The 27,259-nt window shown below is 39.8% G+C and overlaps 1 protein-coding gene across 6 annotated transcripts; it reads right to left on the reverse strand.

The window, feature by feature from the left end:
• Positions 1-104: 104 nt before the first annotated feature.
• igsf21b (immunoglobin superfamily, member 21b) lies at positions 105-20,505 on the reverse strand. 6 transcript variants are annotated; one of them, XM_063015034.1, is made up of 10 exons: positions 20,287-20,505; positions 9,589-9,701; positions 7,475-7,596; positions 6,798-6,916; positions 5,781-5,896; positions 4,398-4,884; positions 3,618-3,718; positions 2,898-3,090; positions 1,868-1,906; positions 105-1,777 (listed from the first exon to the last, which is right to left on the reverse strand). In XM_063015034.1, exons 1-10 carry the CDS (start codon positions 20,348-20,350, stop codon positions 1,701-1,703), a joined length of 1,431 nt encoding a protein of 476 aa, XP_062871104.1. In that variant the 5' UTR covers positions 20,351-20,505; the 3' UTR covers positions 105-1,700. The 6 variants fall into 6 exon arrangements, 2 of the variants coding, with proteins under 2 accessions (XP_062871104.1, XP_062871105.1); XR_010015353.1 differs by lacking the exons at positions 105-1,777; positions 1,868-1,906; positions 3,618-3,718 and adding an exon at positions 4,102-4,315 and having other exon boundaries at positions 3,007-3,090; XR_010015352.1 differs by lacking the exons at positions 105-1,777; positions 1,868-1,906; positions 2,898-3,090 and adding an exon at positions 4,102-4,315 and having other exon boundaries at positions 3,637-3,968.
• Positions 20,506-27,259: the final 6,754 nt, after the last annotated feature.

Raw genomic sequence — 27,259 nt, forward strand, 5'->3', positions numbered from 1 at the left:
ACAATATTTGACTATTTTTTAACTTAATTTAATAATCTTTATCCTAATTTCATGTTAAACATTTTTTTTATCTGAAACAAGAAAAAAGAAACAGCACACAGTGATTTAGATTAAATGTTTTATTCTTTCTACATTGCTGTACCAGCTGCATTCATTGTCGTTCACTTTTTTGACTTGTTGTTTCGCCCTGCTTCTTTTCTTTTTACAATATTTTAAAATGTTCCCTGTGGTTGGACTTGAGCAAACACACTGCACTCTTTAAAACAGATGTGTGTTCATATTTATTTTACCTTGAATGTTTCTTGGATCAGCAACTACAACACATGTACCTGAATTTCTCCTTACACATACAATCTAGGCAAAATAGGCTAGTTAGATTAAACTAGTCAATAAAAAACAATGATTTATTTTATGTCCGTCCGAGATACATTTGTGTTTTAGGTGAATTTTCTGGAGTTATTTTCTGCTTCTGTGGTGAAACAATTAGGACACTTTGTAAAATGCAGTAAAAAAAAGAATCTAAAGATTATTTGGCTTTTAGAATTAATATAAGTCAAGTTCTCATGCCAAACAGGGCAATCCAGACTGTTTCCAGCAAAAGGTGGAAAAGCCAACATCTGTCATGATGTGAGGGTGCATTAGTGCCCACAACAGAGGTGACTTGCAAATGTGTCAAGGTACCATTTATGCGGAGGCATATATTAAGATTGTAGGTTCATATTCTGCCTTCAAAGGCAACGTCTTTTTCTAAGAGGTCTGTGGTTATTTCAGCAAGACAATGCCAGGACACAACACGGAGTGTGTGTGCTGGACTGGCCTGCCAACACTCCAGATCAGACAACAATGAACAAAAACTGTTTAGCAGCTGATATCTTGTATCCTAGGTTCCCAAATGATTAAGTGTAATTAACAGAAAAGGTAAAGTAACAGTGATAAACATCACTTGATAAAAGAATTGTAGCAAGGCCCACGCTGCAATGCAGCCCCCATGATTACAGTAGTTGTTAATTCTATGCCCTCCAAGGATGATTTACTCTACCCAGAATCTAGACATTGTAAGGTCTGGTGAATAGTTTTAGTGCTTACTAAACTGGAATTTAAGAGATTCATATTTTTAAAATCGTGTTTTGTTGCTGTCTATGTACAAACAAGAACTGGAACTATTTAAATCGCCTTCTGTCCAGCCCCGCAAAAGAGAAAAAAGATACAAAGTAATTTTTTGCAATTGCTATGTATGTAAAGGAGTTACAATTGGTCTTTATTGACTAAATAAATTCATGTTTATATACCACTGTAAAAATGTGAGTGTGAAAAAGGTGTATCACCCAGGCTGTTGTAATCAGAGCAGAGACAGTAAATTATTACTATTCACTATAGCACTTTGCAGGGGCTTCTCCAAGTCTGCACTGCCACCTACAGGTCAGATCTGGTAATTAACGCCTAAATCCTAAACATTTTATGATACTCTGAATGGTTGTAGACATGGATTTTTCACTCACAACCCCAAGCCCAAACCAGTTTACACATGCAGTTTGTGTTTCTCATTTATGAGCAAAGTCATGGCTTCACCAGTCTGCATACAGTCACTTCTTCCAAATCTATCTAGCTGTGTTTCATTTTAACAAACAGGGAGAGCACTAGCAGGTAAGTGAAGAACTAAAGAGTTCAGGGCAATAAAAGATGCCCAGCTCGACTCCCCTTTATGTAAACTTAAAGAAAACTGACAGCAGAAGCATAGTGAGTGTTGGTCCAAACCCTGATCCACACGAGTCAGCAACTGCAGAACAAAAAAAACGGTAAATACTGGTTGCCAGAGTTGCTGAATTACTTATTTTGGCTTCATAAAGTATTCATATTAAGAGCTTACCATTAAATTGTAGCGTTCCCTTCTTCATTCTTGAATTTTCTGTTCAAACAGAACATAAATTGCATAAAAAAGCTGCATGATTTAGGGTGTTCAAGTAAATAATAAGTCACTGGCAGCTGCTTGGGTCTCTGCCCTTAACAAGCAATAAAAACAACTACATTTGTGAAAAGATCAACACTAGACTAGAAAAAGCACACAGCAGTGTACTGAATTAAACAGTATGTCTGTTACAAAAACCTTTATTTCGAAGACTTAACGTTGTTTTTCTTGTGTTATGGATTAAACCAGTGGTCCCCAACCACCGGGCCATGGACCGGTACCGGTCCGTGGGTCATTTATTACTGGGCCACACAGAAAGAGTAAATAATTAGAGATCACTACAAGAGCAATTACATTTCCAAAACTCTTCAGGTGTTATTGTCTCCAATCACCACTAGGTGGGAGCAGTGCCTCATTGCATCGAAAAAAGCGCAGGATTCACACTGATTTTCATAATGCCACTGTACAAATGTACTGAAATACACTAAAAGCTGTTTGTGGATGTGTATATATATTTATGTATTGAATGAACACTATGAGTTGTGTGTGCTAACTAAACACCATGAGGTATGTGTGGATTTATGTACTGGGGCGGCACGGTGGCTCAGTGGGTAGCACTGTCGCCTCACAGCAAGAAGTTTCAGTTCCTTTCAGTGTGGAGATTGCATGTTCTCCCTGTGTCTGCCTGGGTTTTCTCCGGGAGCTCCAGTTTCCTCCCACAGTCCAAAGACATGCAAGTGAGGTGAATTAGAAATACTAAATTGTCCATGACTGTGTTTGACATTAAAGACTTAAACTGATGAATCTTGTGTAACCAGTAATTACCCCTGCTGTCATGAATGTAACCTAAGTGTGTAAAACATGACGTTAAAATCCTAATATAATAAAATAATAAATGAATAAATAAATATTTATGTACTGAATACCATTAACTAAACACTGAAAATGATAATAAACACTGTTTGTGTGTGTGGTGTGTGAGTGCACTAACCTAACACTATAAGGCGTATGTGTGTGTTGGTGGAGCCGAGTGGATTCTCAGCAGTGCAGCGATACATGGAGCCGTTAAGTTCTGCAGGAACTCTCTCCAGAACCAGAACCCTTCCTTCTCTCTCAGCACTGCCATCCAGGAGCAGCCCACCCAAACGCGTCCATGTAAACAGGGGCTCTGGAAAAATCTCATTCTGTACATACACACATATTTACACACACACACATATATATACACACAACTATACAGCTTTAACCCAAACACCAGTATATCATGGATTCAGACGGTATTCGGACACCTTGACTTTTTTAGTTGTGGGTTTATATTCACAAAAGTATTAATACCCTATTTAAGTAGTGAGCCTATTTGGCAGAATTACCACCTGCAAGAATATTTGCACACCTACATTTGGGCAGTTTATCCCATATCTCCTGGAACATGCCACAAACTCCAAAGTGGTAGACCGGGAGTGCATGGTTATATAAAAGCCAACTAATAAGAAAAAAGTTTTAAGACCGATTTCATTTCAATTCAATATACCAGTCTATGCTACTCTTTTTTTTCTTTACCATGAGTACCCAACACCCTTAAAACCCATCGGAACTCTTACGAACTTTAATACATTCTACTAATGTTTCAGTTTCTACCAAAATACTGACATATCAAGGTTATTATGTGATGTTGCATTAATCCTCAGTGCAGGCAGGTTTATGTTCTTACCCCGGTTGCTCCCATTTGAAACCCCTCTACAATGATGCGCACTGTATCTCCCACTTTTACTCTTTTTGGGGTCAGGGAGAGTTTAAGTCCCTTTGGAGCAGCTTAAAAAAGAAAGATAAAAAAACTGTCAGATGTTACAAGTTGTAAAATTTAATAAATACAAAACTGTACAAACTAGCCTTACATTTTAAGTATATCATATTTTGCCTACTTCCAATGTTCAAAAGTTCCAAAGTTAAATTCAGCATAATGAGGACACTGAGGTTTGAGTGCTGAGGAACTGTTAAAAGTCCTTGTGTTGAACTGTATCAAAGCAGTGAAAAATGGTTCCCTGCTGCTTGCCTTTCCTGTCTTAAAAATACATATGCAATGAGAGACTTTTATCTCAAAACTTTTTTGTATAACTAGATTTTCCGTATCAATTGAATGATACAGAAAATTAATAATAAGTGAGTACTTTAAAGTAGCAGTATTTTATTATTACATGTGTTCCTCGTGGCTGCTGCAATTGCGGCCTCTGCTGGTTGATTGAGGTGCCTGCACAACAGATGATTGTTACATAGATAGCAGTGAATGGTTTTCCATAAGTGTTGCTGCTCTCTGTGAGTCTCCTACTGGTGAACATGCATGTGTTGAAAAGGGAACACGATAGTCTCCTCTTCCGGGGCAGGAATTTACAACTGGGAAATTGCATACAACTAGATTGGGAAAAGGGGTAAATAGAAAAAAATGCTGTTTTCATTTAATTCTGGAAGGTTCCATGCAATAAGTCATACTCACAGAGGATGACCTCAGCCTTCATGGGCATGGACAGTGCAGGGTGCTTGACTTCGCAGCTGAACAGAGCCTCGCTATCAAGCTGTGGGTTCAGGTGCCAGGTGAGCACAACCTGTACCTGCGAGGTGCCGTCACCGAGCACAGTCTGTGTGTGGTTGAAGTAGTAGAGCGGGCTGGAGCTGGGTACCCAGCGTGGAAACTCCCTGCTCACCACCGTCTCAGGAATGATCTCGGTGGTAGGACTCACACTGTCGTGACCCAGAGCTCCGGGAGGAGTGAAGCTGTGCTGGTGACGGGCTCCGTGCATCCGCACCGGCTTGATGTCTGGCTTCAGGTGAGACAGTGACTTTTGCAGCTTGGTGTCGTCAAGCTCTCGGGTGATCAGGGGTCTGCTGAGTCTGGTGGAATGCAGACCTCTGCTTTTGACTGCCTCTGATGGCTGGGCTGAGGGAAGCACTTCGATTAGTTCACTATCTCTCTTAAAGTACACCTAAAAGACAACAAAGAGAGGTCATGAAAGTTCAATCTTAAGTGATACATAAATAATAAATAAATAATTAACTTAATAACGGGTTGTGTCTTTCACAGCTCTGTATACGCTTTCACATCTCTGAATTTTGGCTCACGTTTTTCCAAAGTGACTTACATTACACAGTCTAAGTAATCAAGGGTTAAGGGCTTTGCTCAAGGGCCCAACATGGCAACCTGACAGTGGTAGGGTTTGAACCAGCAACCTTCTGCTTACTAGTCCGGTACCTTAACCACTAGGCTACACCTAGGGATTTAAGATCCCACCCTTCATTTCCTTCGTGATCATTAATTTCCTCAGGATTAATAAAGTGTATGTCTGTCTGTCTTTCTACTTATGGCGTTTTAATTAGGTTCAAGTCAAAAATTTAATGAAAGCACCCATTGGTGCCCATCATCAGTGCCCAAGCTCAATAACGCTCATGTGGTCTATTGTAGCAACAATGCTAATTAGAATAATATTCAATGGAATGGTTTAAGAAGCAAATATGAATATGAATGTAATGCTTGAGTGTCCACATACTTTCCGCTTTAATTTTAGAATTTAACAGAGAAAACCTCCCCTGCTGTGGATTCAGGAAATTTTACAGTACTGAATTGTCTTAATAATAAATAGGCAGCACGGTGGCAATGCTGGTAGGTATCGCACAGCACCAGGGTCTTCAGAACCTAGGTTCGATCCTGGTTTTCAGTCCCTGTTCTTGCTTTGCTTGTTATGCCTTGTGTGTTATTTCCAGCCACTTAAATTTCTCCCTTTGCCTAAAAGCCTAAGTAGATGCATACAGTACAGTTTATAGGTGGTGCGAGAGCCAGTGCGACCCAGACCAGGATGAAATGTTTAATAAAATACTAACTCACCACAGGAGTAGGTTTTCCTCCAGTCACTGTGCATATGAGAGTGAAATTTTGCACCTCGTAGTGATTGAATCGTATTGGTTGGTCAGCTGCTGTGACAGAAATGGATTTTGGAGGTGCTGTGTGGGAAAAAAATTTATTCATTAGTGAATCTTGTAGTTTAATATATGGAATGTCAGAGAGGCTATACAACTTGCATTAAGAACTGTTCTTTTTAAACCAATTGGCAATTCTCCCCTGAAGTTTGGAACACATCGTGGTGGATCGTTTTTTTATACCCAATTATGATTATCTCATCTGTTACCAATTTACCTGCTTATTGTAAAACACTGTAAAGTTTTACTTCTATTTTGTCTCTGTCCCAACTGAAGTGTGTTGCAGACAAATATTTATATACAATTAAATACAATTAATGATCAGTGAAAACACTGGAAATCTTTTCATTCTACTTTGACTCAAGAGAATTATTCAAAAACAAATAACAGATTCTTCTTTTTATTTCTTTTCCCAAACGTCCCAACTTTTTTAGAAATAGGGTTTGTAAATATTCTTTACATTTTGAATTATGTCAAGGAATAAGCCATTTAAATACCTCTATTAATTTCCTGTTGTTCATGTTATAGCATGCTTTTCTCATTAAACACTCAATTATCAAATCAAGCAAGAAGCGTTGCTTTAACAGCATGTAAGGTCCACTGAGACCAAAAAGCTTAAAGGCATTCAAACCAATAAAAAATAAGCCAACACTTAATTAGATTATGCCAACATTCTACTCTAAATAGTATTTTTTTTTTTTATAAAATGAGCTCTGGTGTAAGGTGAGGAAAAGCTTCAAATTTAAAACAAAGCTTATCAAGTACTTACTGAACTAACCTAACATTTGCTTGAGAGAATCAATAACAATGTCTTTACATTAATGCACACACAAGCAAGCTTAGTTAAATGCTTCTTACAATCAGCAAAATGAGCACTGCTAATAAACAAGCTATTAATGTTTATGTATATTTGATTGAAACCTACACATAACAGCAAGCATTATGCTTCCAGATGCTAAGACCACCTTCTCTCTGGATGCTCTGTCGTAGATGCCCACATGGCATTCATACGGCCCATTGTCTTCCATCTGAACTTCAGGGAGCCTAGTTACAACAAAGAATAAACTTATTTATATTCAAAACTCTGTCATTACTAACCTAGCTTACACAGATAAATGAAAAACCTAATTGTAATATTAAATTCTGATTATATATCGTGTATGAAGATCCACACTAAGCTCCATGTGAATACAGTTTGAGCAACTGAGGGTTAGATGCCTTGCTCAGGGACCCAAAAGTGGCAACTTGACAGTGTTAGGGTTCGAACCAGTAATTTTCTGCAAGTTACCACTAACCAAGACAGAAGTGTGAAATCTCAGAGAGAACTTTATTAGGGCACATCCAATCAGCATCAGGATCATAATCCACAGCACAGGTCAAATCACAAATATTCAGATATATTTGGGCTGTGCTGAAAAGTCAGCTGTGTGCCAGAAAACAAAAACTTGTAGCTAAAGGTTTGCCAAGGTGTCAAAGATCCACCGAATGTTGTGCCAAAAGCATGATGATGGCTATCAGAAGCTGGTTCAAACCGACTTATTCAGCATACATTCTGACAGGACAGCTGTAGTTCTAGTCACAATGCAAGGACGTAATCTTTACCTAACAGTCGACTGGTAAACGAGATCCTCTCTTCTGCGAAAATCCTCCATATGAGAGAAATTAGTGTTGTACATGGCATCATAGGTGAAGATCTTCTGCTTAGAACTACCACCATCTGATACCTATAAAACAATAAACTGTCATTAAAAACTACTTAAAACGTTTAAGTAACCTAGAAATATGTAAAGATATGTACAAACTTTATTTGTTAAAAGTTGGGGCATTTTATAAAACCTTAAGCCTTATTTAACTGACAAAAGTACTAAGATCAACGTTTTCAGAGACCAACTTAATTGTATTATGTAAATATAAGCAAATTTGATGCCTAAAACACACTCAAAAATGTGGGATAAAGGAACGTCTGTGTTACATCATCTTTTGTATTATTAATTTTTTTCTTTTAAGTGAGGAACGAAGGATACAGTTTTTGCATGACAAGACTTGAGCTGCTCAACAGTCTGTCGATGCTGTGATCTAATTCTCTTCTTTATGATGCACCATACATTTTTAATAAAAGACAGATTTGGATTGCAGGCACATGCTTTGTGCCTATGAAACCATGCTGTTGTAGAGCATGTAGAATGAGACCTGGCATTGTCTTGATGGCAGCATGTGTCACTCTAAAATCCCAGTATACTCCTCCATATTAATGGTACCTTTTAGAAATACCCAAGTCACCCATGCAGAGTGGTGCTGATGCAACCCTATACAATGGTAAATGGTAATGAACTTGATGTCCATTAACATTTACACTCTCTCAGTCCATCTGAGATGACCCAGAGAACTCACAGCATAGATTTATGGCTTTCTCTTCATGTAATAGATTTTTAGGTAGCTTTTCTTAACAGCGGCGGACTGTGTTAAGTGACAATGTTTTTCCGAAGTACTCCCAAAGTAGAGCCCATTAAGCTAAATCTGTCACAAAAGTATGAGGGCTCGAAGGTCATGCACACTCAACAGTGGTTTCCACTTTGCTTTATGCTGAATTGAGACTTGAAAATTCACTGGATACCTGGATCTTTGTACAATATTATGTACAGTAGATGGTAAATGGACTTTGATTATTTACAGTCTTGCCTTGTTAAACGTTCTTTCTGAACAGAAGTTGCGAGCCACGACCCATTTTTGCTTGCAAAGACTAAGCCTTTGATTGCTCTTCCATTTATACCCAATCATGATACCCACATCTGTTACATCTGTTAATATCTTCTTATTGTGGAATGTTTCAAGACAGTGTGCCCTGAATTGACAATAAACCTTTATTTTCTATTTATTTATTCATTTTCTCCCTTATTTTCCCGATTTAGCATAGCCAATTTGTCTTCTTCTGCTGGGGATCCCGATTGTGTTCGAGGTTTTAAGGTTTTAGAGGGTTTTAAAAACAAGTAGGGTATGTTCGCCTGCCCCACACGCCCTCAGATGCGCCTCAGTGGATTCGCACATATGACTCCTCCACTTCTGCACAGGCGCCTCGGGCTGCTAACCAGGGTACTTACACAGAGTTTGAAGGCCCCACCCACTTATAGTCCGGTCTTTTCCCACACTGCAGACTTGATGGCCAATTTTGTCTGTTGCAGGCAGTTCCAATTGTGCGCCAAAGGGGCGCCAAGCCGACCGATAGATTCCGGGGAGTTCAGAATCCCAGCGCTGGAGTGCCACCTGGGTGCTTCAACTTTTGCAGAATAAAGTTTGTACATCTTAGACAGTTAACACTGTAACTTTTTGGTTAAAATGCTTGACTATAATTTATGCCCCAGTAATAATGAATGAAACACCCGAGGCAGCAGGGGTTTATTAAAAATGTCATGGAAATGAAGGGGAACACAGTGTTTGGCATAACGCTACAGCTCTGTAATTTAATGCAGTACACACAATCTTTCAGGGCTGTGCCCAGCATGCCCGAAATGATCAGAAAATGAAAAAGCTTGTCCTAAAATCACTCGGCTATAAACTCCTAATCCTGAATATAATTTTCATACGTTAAGCACTTTCCTCTCGCACTGTATGAAAACAAGGCAAAGCAACTTATGCAAGAAATTAAAAACTGTCTGTTCAGGAAACTAATAAAAATAATGGAGTAGAAGCTGAGAAGAATGAGGTGGAAGCTCACTCACCCGAAACCACACGATTTCTCTCAGGTTGCCGTCAGTCCTGAAATTGCATTTTAAAGTCACAGTATCCCCCATGACCACCGGCGGCAGAGGCTCAACGCTGACTGTTAAATAAGCTGCAGGACAAAACAGAGGTCACATCCAGAAACCAAACTTCCCAAACTTTCTTTTTCCAGTAGTGCGCTAACTGTTTTCCACATATATTTAGTATTCAGAAATAATAAAGTACTGAGGACTGTTCTGCAAAACAGAAGGAAATTAAAGTGAAATGTCAGTTGGATTTCCCTATATAAGCTTTAATAAACCTGGTTCTAGATTATCAAAACTTACAAATATCTGACAATGAACATCTGGAGGAAAATCATTATTTTTGGTGGCATACAGGAATCAGCGATACAGCTCAAGTGATGCACATACGCCAGCGACTTTTCTTCAAACAAAGAGGACGGCAGATTTAAAACCTGGGCAGGGCAGGACCTTACATTTGAAGGGTCACTTCAGTTTTATTAGTGCATTTTCTCCCTTTTTCTCTGATTTTTAGCGTGTCCAATTTTTACCCTATTGCGTTATGCTTCCTCTCTACTGGTGCTCACCCCCGCCCGTGATTGAGGAGAGCGAAATGACACACTCCCCCCCCCCCGACACGTGTGCATTAGGCAAATGCATTTTTTTTCACCTGCACGAGTCGAGATCATATGCAATCAACCTTGTGCAAGAAGAGCCACACCCATGAGTGTTTGAGATTAAAAACTTGAAATGATGAATCTTGTGTAACCAGTAATTACCTGTCCTGACATAAATTAGTAAAAATGAATGTAAAGTGTGCAAAACATGACGTTAAAATCCTAATAAATAATCAGTAATAATTAATAAAAATACATAAAAATGTGAAATGAACTTGATACTGAAATTCCACCGAAGTTCTGTGACAAATTTAATTTATTACATTATATTCCTAGTACTAAGCATTAAAAAGCATAAACTATTTATTATTATTATTGTTATTATTATTAATGGTTTTGAAATCTGTCTGGGGTAAGGAAATCATTTAAGCAGCTTCCACACAATATGGACATCATCCATCTGCTGTCTTACATTTAAAAAGTTGTGCAGCAAATTATGTAATAGTTTGTTACACGATCTTGTGTATGTAAAACAGAGTTTAATGTTTACAGGATGTGATTGCATGGTTTTACCTTAAAATCCTTTATCAAGCATGTAGTATTAACTTAATTTGAAGGTTACTCCCAGAGGGTCTTCATAACACCTTCATAAAATATCACATTAATCTTTAATAAAGCAAAGCTTAAAACTTATAGGGTTGCAATAGAGATTTTGTGCAGTTCGTCACACAAAACTGAAGAAAAGACGTCTTAGTATTTTGAGTAAAACATACATTATCTTATTTAATGATGTAAAACTGTCTGGCGGAAATGAAATACAGAATTTCATAAGCAGAGCAGTTCAAGTCCCAGAAACAAAGCAGCATGTCTGATTTAAAGGGGTTTTAAAAAAATACAATTCTTGTTATATTATAAAATGTGGGCTCTCAGATGTCACCACAGCTAACATCTCAAACTCATCGGTTTGAATCTCAGGTCTGCTACCGGCAGGCTGTGCACCTACACAAACAATGATTGGCAAAACTGATGCAATTATGACCTCTGCTGGCTGAGACGAGGGATAATGGGATCAGGGTGCTACTCTCTGTGCGCAAAGCTGATCTGCATATGAACTCTCAATGTGAAGTTGAAAAGATGCAGTCGGCTACTGCAAACGTGTCGGAGGGGGCGTGTGTTAGTCACGGCTCTCCTCAGTCAGAGTGGAGGTCAACATCAGTAGAGAGGAAGCGTAATGCAATCGGGTAATTGGATACGACTAGATTGGGAGAAAAATTAGGGGTGATCTAGCAACCCTTGGGTGGGTCACGAGCCAAAGAATTTTTTTTGGTTTTTTTTGTATCTCCTTTACTGCTGCAGACCCCTACTCTGATCCAGGATCCTACCTAACACATGCCATCTCTGTCATGTGTGCAGTTTGCCAACCACTTCTTTTCACCTGCCCAAGGTTGGTTCACACAGGGATCAGTATCATGTAAAGTGAGCCATGCACTGATCTCCATTATTCCCTGTCTCTGTGTAGTTGAGTTGCCATCGTCCAGCCAGCAGATGTCGTAATGAGAAAGCTCTTCAGCCAACCCACCGATAACAGAGTTGAGAATCAAACTCGAGATATTTTGTTTTTATTATCTTTGCTTTGTGTATTATAGGGGTATGTTGATTAAGCGGAAAATATTCAGTGTGAAAAAAAAACAATAACAAAACCAATTAGAAAAAGAAGCAATTGCTTTTTCCACATCACTATGTTTTATTTAATGCTTATGAAACCTTATGCATGGCTGCGTACAATAACCCACTGAACAAACACAAACAAAAGTATCTATCTGTAACAATCCACCTGAGGCGACCAGAAGATGCTGAATTGAAGATTTGAAAGCAAAACTGACCTTTAGCCTCCATTCCTACAAGAAATATATCTCACACTGTCTGGAAAAATATCATTAACTGAATTGACACAAACCCATTCAAACAGTCCCAACGTTTTAAAGAGAAACTGCAGGGAAGCAATACAATTTATCACAAATCCAGTGGCCTAAAATAATCCTCCACTCCCACCGTATTGGCTCACCCACTGTGACGTCTATGTGTGGATTATCTTTTCATGGTTTTTAGCCTATTCCTAATCCATAAGCTTCTTTTGAATCAGTCAAGTTCTGTGCGCTGCCCTAAATGCGGCTGGGAGACCTAGACCGGAAGGGCGTGTCAACCTGCAGGCATTTAATGAACCGACTTTATATGACCCATAACAGCATATTTGCCAGGTCAGAGTGCAAAATGAAAAATCCGCTGGTGGAAAGTGTCTGAATGAGCATGGTAGATATGCTGGATAGGGGTATAAACTGGATTTCTGAGTAGATGGGTCATGTCTAGTGACAGAATAGGGAAAAAATTTAATTTCTCATATGCTGTTTTCTCAATTGTATGACACACTGTATTTGTAATGTTTAGAACCGTTACAAGCTCGCTCTCCCTTTCAGTTATGTTGTAATAATTAGGGGTGTCGGAGTCTAACTGACATTTTACTCTTAACGATTTCACATTTTAACTACATCTTCTGTTGTTTTATCCCGAGGTTAAAGACTGCACGTCAAGACTGCTGTGCCAGCAATGCTGCTCCTGCTAGATGTGACGGAAACCTGGTTTGTTTGCACCAAAAATGTCAAGAACTCACTACGGACTTTATCACAGACAAATAATAAAGAACTCCAATTATTCTTTGCTAGTTAGAACGTTTAGTTTAATTTTATTTTGTGTATGTATGATTTGTGTAAATCCTATTTATTCAAATTATCCTCCAGGCCACCCAAGAAGGATGGGTCCCTGCTGAGTCTGGTTCCTCTCAAGGTTTCTTCCTGTCATTTTAAGGGAGTTTCTCCTTGCCACTGTCGCCCTCGGCTTGCTCAACAGGGGTTTTTGGTCTGTAAGTCCTGGGTTCTATAAAGTTGCTTTGAGACAATGTTCATTGTAAAAAGCGCTATATAAATAAAATTGACTTGACTTGACAAGCTTCAATTTCAGAAAAGTTGGGGTGGTTTTTAAATTACCTGTACAGTAAAAAAGACAAAATATTTGATGCTTTATCTTATCAAGGTTATTCGATCATTCATTAATTTTCATGTTTTACCACCACCATGGAATGAGCTTTAAGAGGTTGTACTGAGAGCTGCGGTCATTCAGCCGGGGGCAGAACAGGGGACAGAGGCTGCTGAGAAATGCAGTTGGTTACAGAATCGCTCCTATTTTAATGAATCACTTCACACCCGAGAGCCAATTAGAAACAAGGATTTTGATTATTCAATAATTCATTGTATGTTTTATCGCTGCTTTATTCTACTGAGGGTTGCGATGGGTACAATTTATTGGCCAAAAGGGAGGAAACACGCTGAACAGGTCGCCAGTCCATTTTAGGGCAAAAACACAAACACACACGCATGAGGCAATTTTAGTATCTCCAATTAACCTGACTGCATGTCTTTGGACTGTTGGAGGAAACTGGTGCACTCAGAGGAAACCCACACTGACACGGGTGAACATGCAAACTCCACACAGAAAGGACCTGGACTGCTCCACCTAGAAATCAAATCCAGGACCTTCTTGCTTCTAGTGCTACCCACTGAGCCACCATGCCGCCCAGGACTTTTCTATATTATTTGATAGAATATAACATTATAACAAGTGCTATAGTAGTACGAATACACATTACAAAGAAATGCTAATAATCAACACAAGCAAGAAATATAGAAAACCTGTTACCGAGGTTACGTGTTATACTTATTTTACAGAAACAGCTTGTTTGGAAGCTGAAGTAATAGCATAGGGTCAGCCATGGTACGGCGCCCCTGGAGCCAAAAGGGTTAAGGGCCTTGCTCAAGGACCCAACAGTGGCAGCACGGCAGAGCCCAGATTTGAACTCTTAACCTTTCGATTGATAGCCCAAAGTTCTACCCACTAGGCTACTACTGTCCCAGTTAGTTAATATAGCTATATTATCTTAAACAACATTATAAACAGGTGCTGGATTATAGGCATTGAACACCAACAATTATTAAAATATATTGGAACAGTAATTGATGACACTAATTAAGAATTAATAGTGTCTAATAATGAACCTGCTGTTTTCCAGTGCAAAATATGAGGCCGAAATCTAACCTAATTGTGGTCATCATTTATAATCAAGACAACAACAAATCATTGCTACAGAGTGATTTAGCAAAAATCGCTAGCTAATGCACATTAGTCTATTAATAACATATTAATAACAATTCTGTTTCTGCCTAGTAAGCATGACTGCAGTACTGCGACAGTAAGGACGTTTAGGGATACTGTAAAAGATTATACAAATGACTGCATAATCGGGTGGCACTGGGCTCAGTGGGTAGCACTGTCGCCTCACAGCAAGAAGGTCCTGAGTTCGATCCCCAGGTGGGGCGGTCCAGGTCCTTTCTGTGTTTGCATGTTCTCCCAGTGACTGCGTGGGTTTCCTTCAGGAGCTCCGGTTTCCTCCCACAGTCCGAAGACATGCAAGTATGTACAGTGTATCACAAAAGTGAGTACACCCCTCACATTTATGCAGATATTTAAGTATATCTTTTCATGGGACAACACTGACAAAATGACACTTTGACACAATGAAAAGTAGTCTGTGTGCAGCTTATATAACAGTGTAAATTTATTCTTCCCTCAAAATAACTCAATATACAGCCATTAATGTCTAAACCACCGGCAACAAAAGTGAGTACACCCCTTAGTGAAAGTTCCTGAAGTGTCAATATTTTGTGTGGCCACCATTATTTCCAAGAACTGCCTTAACTCTCCTGGGCATGGAGTTTACCAGAGCTTCACAGGTTGCCACTGGAATGCTTTTCCACTCCTCCATGACGACATCACGGAGCTGGCGGATATTCGAGACTTTGCGCTCCTCCACCTTCCGCTTGAGGATGCCCCAAAGATGTTCTACTGGGTTTAGGTCTGGAGACATGCTTGGCCAGTCCATCACCTTTACCCTCAGCCTCTTCAATAAAGCAGTGGTCGTCTTAGAGGTGTGTTTGGGGTCATTATCATGCTGGAACACTGCCCTGCGACCGAGTTTCCGGAGGGAGGGGATCATGCTCTGCTTCAGTATTTCCCAGTACATATTGGAGTTCATGTGTCCCTCAATGAAATGTAACTCCCCAACACCTGCTGCACTCATGCAGCCCCAGACCATGGCATTCCCACCACCATGCTTGACTGTAGGCATGACACACTTATCTTTGTACTCCTCACCTGATTGCCGCCACACATGCTTGAGACCATCTGAACCAAACAAATTAATCTTGGTCTCATCAGACCATAGGACATGGTTCCAGTAATCCATGTCCTTTGTTGACATGTCTTCAGCAAACTGTTTGCGGGCTTTCTTGTGTAGAGACTTCAGAAGAGGCTTCCTTCTGGGGTGACAGCCATGCAGACCAATTTGATGTAGTGTGCGGCGTATGGTCTGAGCACTGACAGGCTGACCCCCCACCTTTTCAATCTCTGCAGCAATGCTGACAGCACTCCTGCGCCTATCTTTCAAAGACAGCAGTTGGATGTGACGCTGAGCACGTGCACTCAGCTTCTTTGGACGACCAACACGAGGTCTGTTCTGAGTGGACCCTGCTCTTTTAAAACGCTGGATGATCTTGGCCACTGTGCTGCAGCTCAGTTTCAGGGTGTTGGCAATCTTCTTGTAGCCTTGGCCATCTTCATGTAGCGCAACAATTCGTCTTTTAAGATCCTCAGAGAGTTCTTTGCCATGAGGTGCCATGTTGGAACTTTCAGTGACCAGTATGAGAGAGTGTGAGAGCTGTACTACTAAATTGAACACACCTGCTCCCTATGCACACCTGAGACCTAGTAACACTAACAAATCACATGACATTTTGGAGGGAAAATGACAAGCAGTGCTCAATTTGGACATTTAGGGGTGTAGTCTCTTAGGGGTGTACTCACTTTTGTTGCCGGTGGTTTAGACATTAATGGCTGTATATTGAGTTATTTTGAGGGAAGAATAAATGTACACTGTTATATAAGCTGCACACAGATTACTTTTCATTGTGTCAAAGTGTCATTTTGTCAGTGTTGTCCCATGAAAAGATATACTTAAATATCTGCAGAAATGTGAGGGGTGTACTCACTTTTGTGATACACTGTATCCATGACTGTGTATTACATTGAACTTGTGAACTGAGGAATCTTGTGTAACGAGTAACTACCGTTTCTGTCATGAATGTAACCAAAGTGTGTAAAACATGAAGTTAAAATCCTAATAAATAAATAAATAATAAATAAATTACTGCATAATCATGGCTTTCTAGCAAGCACTGTCAAACACATACATAATTCAACTAAACACTATGGGTCAGAGTCTGGTCTTACACCTCCCAAAACATGGCAGTAGGTGCATTGACCCTAGGTGTAATAAGAGAAAGTGTGAGCGTGGTTCTCTGCTATTGATTGCCTCCCACCGCAGAGTGTATTTCTGTCTTGCGCCTAATGTTTTAGGTAGCACCAGGAAGAAGCAACTAGTGAAAATGAACAAATTAACAAGTGAATAAATGAACGCATTTCTGTCAATCTAACATTATTTAAGAAAAGGTGAGATTCACTGATGCAAATTGCACCCTGCTTAAATCTGGTCAAAAGATTAAGCTTTATTCATTAAACAACCATTAATCAGTAATCTGGCATTTGCCACCGCCCTCATTTTATACAGAGTAATTATAATAGATAATAAAGGATTACAGAAGCAGCACCGCAGTGTCCCAAAGATTCAGACTGAGATTCAGACGCTAGAGTACCGTTTAGTGATTTGCACAGTCAGAGTTATCAACATAATGAAACCAATTCTATGACACTATGTCATACAGTAGCAGTACATAAACATAATGTCTAGAAATAAGTGGAAATAGCTCCCTAAAAATGTCATGTGTGAAAATGTTACTGATGGTGAGTGTACATACAGGTATACGTAATTATGAGGATGTAGTGAATATAGCTGACACCCAAACCTTAAGGCTACAGATCTGCATAAATCAGCTGTTACTCTCAGGCAGGGTCAGCAATAGCCTTTAGGGGCCCTAAGCTAAAGCTACGCTGGTAGATCGCGCCTCATTCAAACAGGTCAGTGTGATTGACATGAAATGTGGCCACTGTTTTTTTTTATTTGCTGTTTGTTACCCACCTAAAGCACTGTGAATCTAGAAAGTTTTCATTCATCAGTAGCCAGTTTGCGCCATTTTTGCATTTTTCCTTTTGTAACCTACACTGTTTGTAAAGATGAGTGTGCAACCAAGCACAAAGAAAAGAAAAACGGTTCGATTTGGGCAAGAACATGGCAAAGATGGCGGTTTCGTTAAAATGTGGAGGAAGCTGATGGAGAAATTTTAACCCTACAATCTGACATTCCTATGAAGTCATGGGCCTCTGCAGGACAGTTTTGGAACTAACATAAACATTTTTTGGATCAACCTACTTGAGTGAATCAGCCTTTTCCCACATTATAATAATTAAGTCTAAATATCGATCCACCGTTACTGATGAACACTTGGAAGACTGCTTGAGATTTGGCATCAGCAGCTTCTGTCCAGACTACATAAACCTGACTGACACCATTCAGTGCAAATCATCAGAATACAGTTAGTGTGATTTTTAGTCACTTACCCTGTAATGCTGAATATCAACAAAGGCAACTGAAGTGCATTTTAAAAAGAGGCCAACCTTTTTAAAAAGTCGTCTATTAGATAGATAGTAGATCTCAAGCCACAAAAGTATGTGCACCCCTGTTCTACACAATCTACTGATCTACTGTAAATATATATAATACATAACAATTTCCACCCATTTTTCTTTCAATCTAACCATTAGCAATTCCACTATTACAGTTCTCTTGCCGCTTGTTCCATCCCAGCACTAACCGAAGAAGGGAATATCACAAAGCCTCTCCAAGAAGCGCACAGACACTGGCTGCATCTTTTTACTTGCCAGTGTGTCTCACAAACAGCCGCACGGCTGTGAACCTGACAGCAGAGTTTGAAATTGTACAGCAGCAATAAGGCACAGTCTATTGTGCCTATTTTGGTGCCCGGCCAGATTGCACCGCTTGGGATTCCAAGTCGAAAGCTTGTGCTTATAATTTCAATGTCACAATATGTAATAGTAAAATGAATATTGAACAAAGAAATTATATTAACAATATGGCAAATTATAAAAATGAAATCTTATCTCAAAGAAATACTGCAGAACAATTATTCATCTCCGTCCTGACAAAGTGCAGAAATTAAAAGAACTATAAACAATTAAATATAAGAAATGACATGCATAAGAGCTGGGTATGTAAATTATATAAGATAAGATTCCTTTATTGATCCCCATGGGGGAAATTCGAGTGATACAGCAGCTCCAGTACAGTGTAAGTACAGTAAGTAGAGTAAATAAAAGTAGAATAAAATAGAAAAAAATAAGGAAAGAAATTTGCTATGCAATGCAATTACTATTCACTAAAATTTAAATTAAAAGTGTACAAATAGAACAAAAGATAGAACAGACAGAAAGAGCAAAAAGAGAAAAAAAGCACAAAAAAGCAAAGTATGTAGGAGCTGCTGCACCAGGCTGCTGATCCCTCCAGCGCCAAGGTGTGAATGTATGTATATGTATGAATGTATGTGAATGTATGAATGTATGTATATGTATACATCAAATCAAGTACATCTATTTGTAAAAGAAAGAGTGTTATATTTTAATCAGATTTATTTTAAAACAGCATGGGTGGCACAAAAGAGCAGGTACTCTGGCTTATGCACAGCAACCCTGGTCCTGGGGGCCCTACACTGAAACATCACCTCAGGTCACTGTCTGTGAGGAGTGGCATGTTTTCCCCATGTCCACCAGGGTCGATACACAGAAGGTGGATTGTTGGTGCCCTGCTGGTACCCAAAGAACATTCCTGTCCTGCCCAGTGTTTTAGTGTGACTGTGTACCAATTGCACCCCTGATCAAAATGAAGGTGATATTAAAGATTAATAAATAAATGGGCATAAAAGCATGGTAATCACCCAACAGTGCTCACGAGGAGCCTGATGAGTGTAAATCATAATAGCAAACATTATTAAGCAAGCAAACTATATAATATTATTTATTTATTAGGATTCTAACATCATGTTTTTACACACTTTGGTTAAATTCATTACAAAAACGTAGTTACTGGTTACACAAGATTCATCAGTTCACAAGTTTAATGTCAAACACAGTTCTGGACAGTTTTGTATCTCCAATTCACCTCACTTGCATGTCTTTGGACTGTGGGAAGAAACCGTAGCTCCCGGGGGAAACCCACACAGACACGGGGAGAACATGCAAACTCCACACAGAAAAGACCCAGACTGCTCCACCTGGGGGTTCGAACCCAGGACCTTCTTGCTGTGAGGCAAAGGCTTATAATTAACATTTAGGGTGGCACAGCTAGTACTGTACTGCTGCTTTCATTGCCTCCAGCCAAGGGTAAAGATGTGTAAAGAGTTTGTCATGTTCTTCATGTATCTGAATAGGTTTGTTTCAGACTCTCTTGTATGAAGTTTCCTTCTTTTTCTTAAAATCATGCAGAAAGGTGGATTGGCTCATGTAACTTGCTCCTAAAATGACACTGACTAAGCAAATGTATGAGGGCACTTTGTGATGCTGCATTGGATACACCATTCAAGGTGTATGCTCCAGATAGTACAGGACACACACTGCGACCCTGACCAGCATTAAGCAGTATAGGAAAATGAATGAACAGATGAATGAATGAATGAATGTATGAGAAATGTATGTAATTAGGTTATTTGGACCCAAACAGAACAAACAGCTAATGCAGACTGGAGTCACTGACATATGCTAAACAAAGTGACATTTCGGTTATTTCGATGATTTTTTAGTTATTTTGTCGTCGTAACCAGTAAAATATAAAGATTTGTCGGTTCAGAAGAGTAAAAACTAAGTTTTTACGTAATAAATTCTAATTTAAAACACTAAAATACATCTTTAAAATGACATTAAACAGAATAAGTAGTTTCTAACTTACCCAGCACTGAATCAGTCACACAGCACATTAGCAACAACAAAGTGACCACAGTCTTCATTTTCATAGTTTCGACTTAAACCGTAAATATCGCGTTTCCATTTTCTTCAGAGCATCTGTGGTGGTATCTGTGCCCCCGTATAAAATTAACTATGATGCCTACTTCTTTAAAATGACCCATTTTGTGTTGGTTCAGGTAAAATATTCCTCTTCCTTCGTCTGTATTGGTGTCAGAACCGCGCGGGTAAGCAAGAGCTGCTGGTGGCTGTACACAGAATCACCGGGCGGGGATTAGCACGCGCACACACACACGCGCGAGCGCGCACACACACGCACACACACACACACACTGAACTTGATTCACTGCACAAAAAACTATCAAAAATGTATCTATCTGTAAATCAAAGAACCACCGAGCACCTCATTAGATACATCTACCTGGTATTCAGATGAACTTCTAGCTATACAATTACTGACTGATCTGTTGCTCTGAACATTGTCACCCACTTGACTCTCTTTTATCAATCGAAAGATATCCCAATAGGACCCTGCCTGACCAACTGTTATTTGGGTAGTGGATTACTCTCAGGACTGCAATGACACCAACATGGTACAGACATGGTAGTGTGTGTTGTTTTTGTTGTTTCATTAGGTACATCTACCTGGTATACATAACTTTCTAGCTGTACAATTACTGACTGATCCGTCAGTAATCTCATCTGTTCCTCTGTACATTGTCACCCACCTGTACCTGTTTATCAGTCGAAAGATACCCCAATAGGACCCCACCTGACCAACTGTTTAGTGGGTGGTGGATTACTCTCAGGACTGCAGTGACACCAACATGGTACAGACATGGTAGTGTGTGCTGTTTTGGTATGAGTGTATCTGGTGCAGCAGTGTTGTTGGGATTTGTAAACAACTCAGTGCCAGTGCTGGGAGGATTCACCACACAGAAATCTATTAAAAATACAGTGGGGGAAAACATACAACCACCGAGCACTTCATTAGTACATATATCTACCTGGTATACATAACTTTCTAGCTATACAATTACTGACTGATCTGTCATTAATCTCACCTGTTGCTCTGAACATTGTCACCCACCTGTCTCCCTTTTATCAATCGAAAGATATCCCAATAGGCCCCCACCTGACCAACTGTTATTTGGGTGGTGGATTACTCTCAGGACTGCAACGACACCAGCATGGTACAGACATGGTAGTGTATGCTGTTTTGGTATGGTTGTATCTGGTGCACCTCAGTGCCAGTGCTGGGAGGAGAATTGTGCTCCAACCAAAAAAATACAAAGGCAGCAGCATCCTGTGAGCAGAAAGCACCCACTGATCAAAGACTAGAGGAGAATTAGCACACATCATGCATGAAAGAATAAAAAAGCTTTAGTCTTTGTTATCTGAAATTGTACAGCTAGAACCTATGCTGACAGTGTATATATTCTTAATAAAGAAGCCATAAAAAAACCCAACACTGCCACACCTGATAAACACATACCAGGGCACCCAGTATTATGTTATTGACATCATATTGTCTATGCTGTACTGAAAATGGTTCACTACACAAATAGCATTTCTTCAGAGGGGTCCTATGTGGGTTTTTTGGATTAATTTTATACTCACTTATGTGGTACAGCAGTCTATTGCGTTCACCCTTCATCAGAGTGTATCAACTGGCTCAGCAAAACTAATGGTAGCCCACCACCTTATCAGGGCACTTATTTTGATCATAGATATGTCAAACAAGAAAATATCCTGAACATAATGTTTTAAGATAGTGTTTTATTTACATTTATTTGGACTGTTCCTACAGTCATAGTGTTCCTATAGAAACTTTAAGGTGGCTGCTTGACTTTGTTGATGAGTGAGATTTCTGTTTTACAGGGCTGGCTGTGATTTATTGGCTAAATTACCTTATTAATCGAATGCATTGGTTGACTAAGTAACTAATGGGGCATTTTTCGCACCATTGAAATAAAAATTGGATGAGTTTGCTTTTTTATTTATACAATGTGGTTAACAAAGTGTGTTAAGTCAAGGTTCCAGTGTGTAATATCAGTTTAATATGACAATACGTCCATCACAGAGGCAAACCAAATACTGTAGTGTTTCTTGGTTATATGCTCTGTTCTAAAATATCAACAAGGTATGGTTACCAAAACTATATAGAGCAGACCTTTTAGAACATTTAACCCAGAATTTTTGTAAGCATCTAGGATTATCATAGAGTCCTTATTACATCGCTGTAATTCCAGGAGACGTCCTGTCTGGCAGACAGCTGTGTTGGAAGAGCCAAGATCAGGTCTGACACACAATCTCTATGGCATACAGTATGATTTGATTTCCCTGTCACGTTGGCTTTGAGTCAGTGTGTGCATATGTTAGCCTCTGCTTTATATGGCAGCAGCTGATATGTTTAATGAGACTGCTGCCTGTACAGATAAGAGGAGGAGAACTGGCACAACGTAAACAGCTTCCGAACTTAAGCAGAAAGCAGCGGTATTTAGGCCATTGCTGTGATCAAAAGAAATAAGAAATTCCTGTAACTGTATCTATGCACCCCATTTAACTTGTAAAGTTAACTTACATGGGGGAATGTGCTTCTGCATGGAGTCAATGAGTTTACGTAGTTAAACAAAAATTATACAACAGGTAGTTCCGACCTTACAATCTGATTGGTTGAGAAGCGTTCTAGACGTGCTGATATTCGTGATAACAGCACGGTCTTTTCACACCACAATGGTATTACTCCGCTGACGCGTTGCCATTAACGACAAGCTTCATGCACATAAATGCGCACGCAGGCGACACAGACTTTTTTTCCCGGTCGCGTTTTAAATCCGTTATCTGATATACAATCTAGCGCACTGTGTAGGGAACATAACCAATTGTCTAATTCACTATCTAGTGCAATATGTAGGGAACATATATCCATGATCTGATACACTATCTAGTGCACTATGTAGGGAACATTAATGTGTTTGTAACGCGAACAGTTAGTTAAGCCCTAGTAGTTCTGTTTTCATCCATAGCCTTTGGTGTGTGCGAGAGGTTTTTTTATTTCTTTTTTTCCCTTCGGAGGTTCTTGCTTTCTTCTTGTTGTTGTTCTTACCTCCCTGAAATGAGTTTTTGCAACTTGGGATGTCTGCTTTGTAGTGTTAAACTTTATATTCGTTGTGGAACTACTTTTTGGCGGAAGGTATTGTCAATATTAAAGCATATTTAATATGAAATTCAGGGCTTCTTTGATTTATTTTCTTTCTTTATTTTGTAAAAACTGTTGTATAAAAGCAATAGAACACTCGAGGTCGTGTGTTATCGCGAATAACATCACGGCTGTGAGCAGTACTTAAAAATGTAATATAAATTCAGTGCCAGTTAAGAAATGTATGGTCTAGCACAGGGTTTTTCAAACTTTTTACAAGCAACCCACATTTTGTCCATGATTTTTACTGCGGCCCAGGCAACACAAACAATGCATCAAAATGAAACACAAAACGAAATATACTTAATTAGTGAAAATGGGGGCAATCTGGTCCCACTGTGGTTTACAAGATATAACATAAAGCCTCCACAAGGGGGTGCTCATGTACAAGTTAATTTTGTGTTTATGTGCCTGTTAAATTTGTTTGTTTAATTATTATTTTTATATTTTGTTTATACATTTTCTCCCCTATTCCTCCCTTTTTTAGCACGTCCAATTTCCCTATTGCGTCATGCTTCCTCTCCACCAATGCCTATCCCCGTTCTGATTGAGGAGAACGAAGCTGACCCACGCCCCCTCCAACATGTGGGCAGCAGCCGTATGCATTTTGTCACCTACACTTTGACAAGTGCAATGAGGATCAGCACTGTGTACGGAGAGACACACCCTGACAGCACTCTTTTCCCGTCTCTGTGCAGGCACCATCAATCAGCCAGCAGAGGTCGTAATTGCATTAGTTATGAGAGAGACCCTCTCCATCTTAATCCCACCCCTATCTGAACAACAGGCCAATCCTTATTCATGCAGCTGCTCAGCCCAACCGGCAGGCAGAGCTGAGACTCAATACGATGTATTCGAGATCCCAGCTCTGGTTCCAGTGTGTTTTTACCGCTGCGCCACCTGAGCGGCCAATTATTATTCTTTTTCTCTGCAATCCATTTTTTGACTTTTGACCCAGGGTTTTTGGCCGTGTCCTCCCAATCTTTTGATAATCTTTTGCACTGAAGAGGGTAAAATACATAACATTCTTGCAACTGCTCACTGATAAGCTGTTTATATATAAAAAAAAAAGTGGTAAAAAGTCTTGACCCATGCTTGCTCATTATGGTATTAATGGTATTTATTGTACAATTCACACATAAATAAAAATAATAAAGTTAAAATAACATTAAGGACCCTGTATTTTGATTTATATATATTTCTATCTACATTCTTGGAAAGCAAACGATCCGATGAATTGTTTTGAATCTAATAGGCCTGCCTTGTATTACTGATGACTTTTTGCTTTTGAATTGTTTTGATTCGTAGGTTTTAACACGGTTATGTAGCTAGTGATGAGCGAGCTCGCAGCAACAATGGGAGGCTTTGTTGAGCAAACCCAGTTGGCTGAGAGGGACACGAGCTTGTATTTCATCATATTCTTTTTGAACAAAATGTCTCTCCATCCAAGTCATAATAATGGATGAATACTTTCTGCTTAAACTAATCACACACACATTATTCAATGCATTGCATGGACTTTTTCAGCAGTGATACAATAATGATCAACTGACAACCAACAAAGAAGTCATTGTTTGATTAACAGTCTAGTTAAATGCTATTTAAATTCATTTTTAGCAGCTGACAATTGATTTTTATGAGATTTAAGGCTTACCAATACAAGGTAGGTGTACAAACTCATTTAGAAAAAGCCGCCTTTTTTATTTTGAAGTTTTTTAAAATACATTATTATTAATTATATTATGAATGACGGAACTATTGAACATTAAAACCACATACAATTGCCGTTTTTTGTACATGTGGATTTATCTGCTTGTTGCATTATAATTATTATTTTACAAAACATGGCGGCATTGTGGCTTGGTGGGTAGCACTGTCGCCTCACAGCAAGAAGGTCCTGGGTTTGATTTCCATGTAAAGGGGTTTGTGTGTGGGCTTTCTGTGTTTGCATGTTTTTCCCATGTCTGTGTGGGTTTCCTCCGGGAGCTCCGGTTTCTCTCACAGTCCAAAGACGTGCAAGTGAGGTGAATTGGAGACACAAAATTGTCTATGACTGTGTTTGACATTAAAGACTTAAACTGATGAGTCTTGTGTAAAAAGTGGCTCTCTGTCCTGTCATCAATGTAACCAAAGTGTGTAAAACATGACATTAAAATCCTAATAAATTAATAAATAAATACTCTATTTCTCTAATTCTCTACTGGCAAACGTTTCCATAGCTATCCGGTATGTACCAGCATGCCTCTGAACGTTGAGGGAACGTTTTGGGGGGGGGGCATTGAGGGAACGTTCGTGGGAAAATGTTGGGGGAACGTTTGTGGGTAAACGTTGAGGGAACGTTTGTATGGAAACGTTGGGGGAACGTTTATGGGGAAACGTTGGGGGGGACGTTCGGGGGGACGTTCAGGGGGAACGTTCGTGAAGGAACGTTGGGGGAACGTTGGGGGAACGTTCGTGAAGGAACGTTGGGGGAACGTTCGCGAAGGAACGTTAAGAGGACGTTTGTGGGGGAACGTTGGGGGAACGTTCGTGTGGAAACGTTGGGGGAACGTTTGTGGGGGAACGTTAGGGGAATGTTTGTGAAGGAACGTTGGGGGGAACGTTCGCGAAGGAACGTTAAGAGAACATTCGTGGGGGAACGTTAAGAGAACGTTCGTTGGGGAACGTTGGGGGAACGTTCGTGAAGGGAACGTTTGAGGGAATGTTTGTGGGGGAACGTTGGGGGAACGTTCGTGGGAAAACATTGGGGGAACGTTTGTAAAAGAATGTTGAGGGAACGTTCGTGTGGAAACGTTGGGGGAACGTTCGGGGGGAACGTTGAGGGAACGTTCGTGGGAAAACGTTGGGGGAACGTTTGTAAAAGAACGTTGAGGGAACGTTCGTGTAGGAACGTTGAGGGAACATTTGTGTGGAAACGTTGGGGGAACGTTCGTGGGGGAATGTTGAGGGAACGTTTGTGTGGAAACGTTGAGGGAACGTTCGTGGGGGAACGTTGGGGGAACGTTTGGGGGGGGAATGTGAGGGGGGAACGTTGAGGGAACGTTTGGGTAGATTGTTGGGAATGGTTGGATAAATTGTTGAGGTAATGATTGGGTGGATCGTTCAGAAAACGTTTGGGTTTTCAACAATTCACCCAACCATTCCCTTAACAATCCCTCAACAATTCACCCAACCATTCCCAACAATCTAGCCAAAATTTCCCTTAACAATCTACCCAAACGTTTTCTCAACAATTCACCCAAACGTTCTAAAACGTCTAAAAGAGTATAAACTTATCTGACTGCTGTTGTTTTTCAGAAAAGCGAACGTTAAGTTCTCGGTGCTAAAGACAAACAGGACCATCCAGACCAAACGTTGGGGTTTATCAGTGTCCTGGAATGGATGACTAGAGGTTCCATTAACGCAGAGGCAGATATCTGTATTTTAGAGAGGTACATGCTGCCATCATGTCTAGGGTCAGGCTGTAACATAAACAACTAACAGATGAAACTGAAACGTAACAAGTGCAGTGACGTCTTTATATACGTTAATAAAGAGAGGTGCTGTACAGTGGATGGGAGTAGATGGGGTATTTACAATAGAAAAAGAGTTTGAACAGAAATATACAGGGAATAACACACAATTTCTATTTACAATTATGTAAATACACCCTTCATGGACCCAGAGTGTGTGTGCTTGACTTGCCTGCCTGCAGTCCAGATCTGTCTTCTGTTGAACATTGAAAAACAAGAGAATCAGACAAGGACGACCAGTAGGC

Source organism: Trichomycterus rosablanca, chromosome 19 (assembly GCF_030014385.1).
Source record: "Trichomycterus rosablanca isolate fTriRos1 chromosome 19, fTriRos1.hap1, whole genome shotgun sequence".
NCBI classification, from domain to species: Eukaryota; Metazoa; Chordata; class Actinopteri; order Siluriformes; family Trichomycteridae; genus Trichomycterus; species Trichomycterus rosablanca.

Coding starts and splice junctions, on each gene's coding strand:
- igsf21b (XM_063015034.1), bottom strand. CDS start 20,350: ATGAAAATGAAGACTGTGGTCACTTTGTTGTTGCTAATGTGCTGTGTG. Junction 9,702..20,286: donor TGTGACTGATTCAGTGCTGG/GTAAGTTAGAAA, acceptor TTTGTCCTGCAG/CTTATTTAACAGTCAGCGTT. Junction 4,885..5,780: donor GAGGAAAACCTACTCCTGTG/GTGAGTTAGTAT, acceptor GTTGTCTTTTAG/GTGTACTTTAAGAGAGATAG.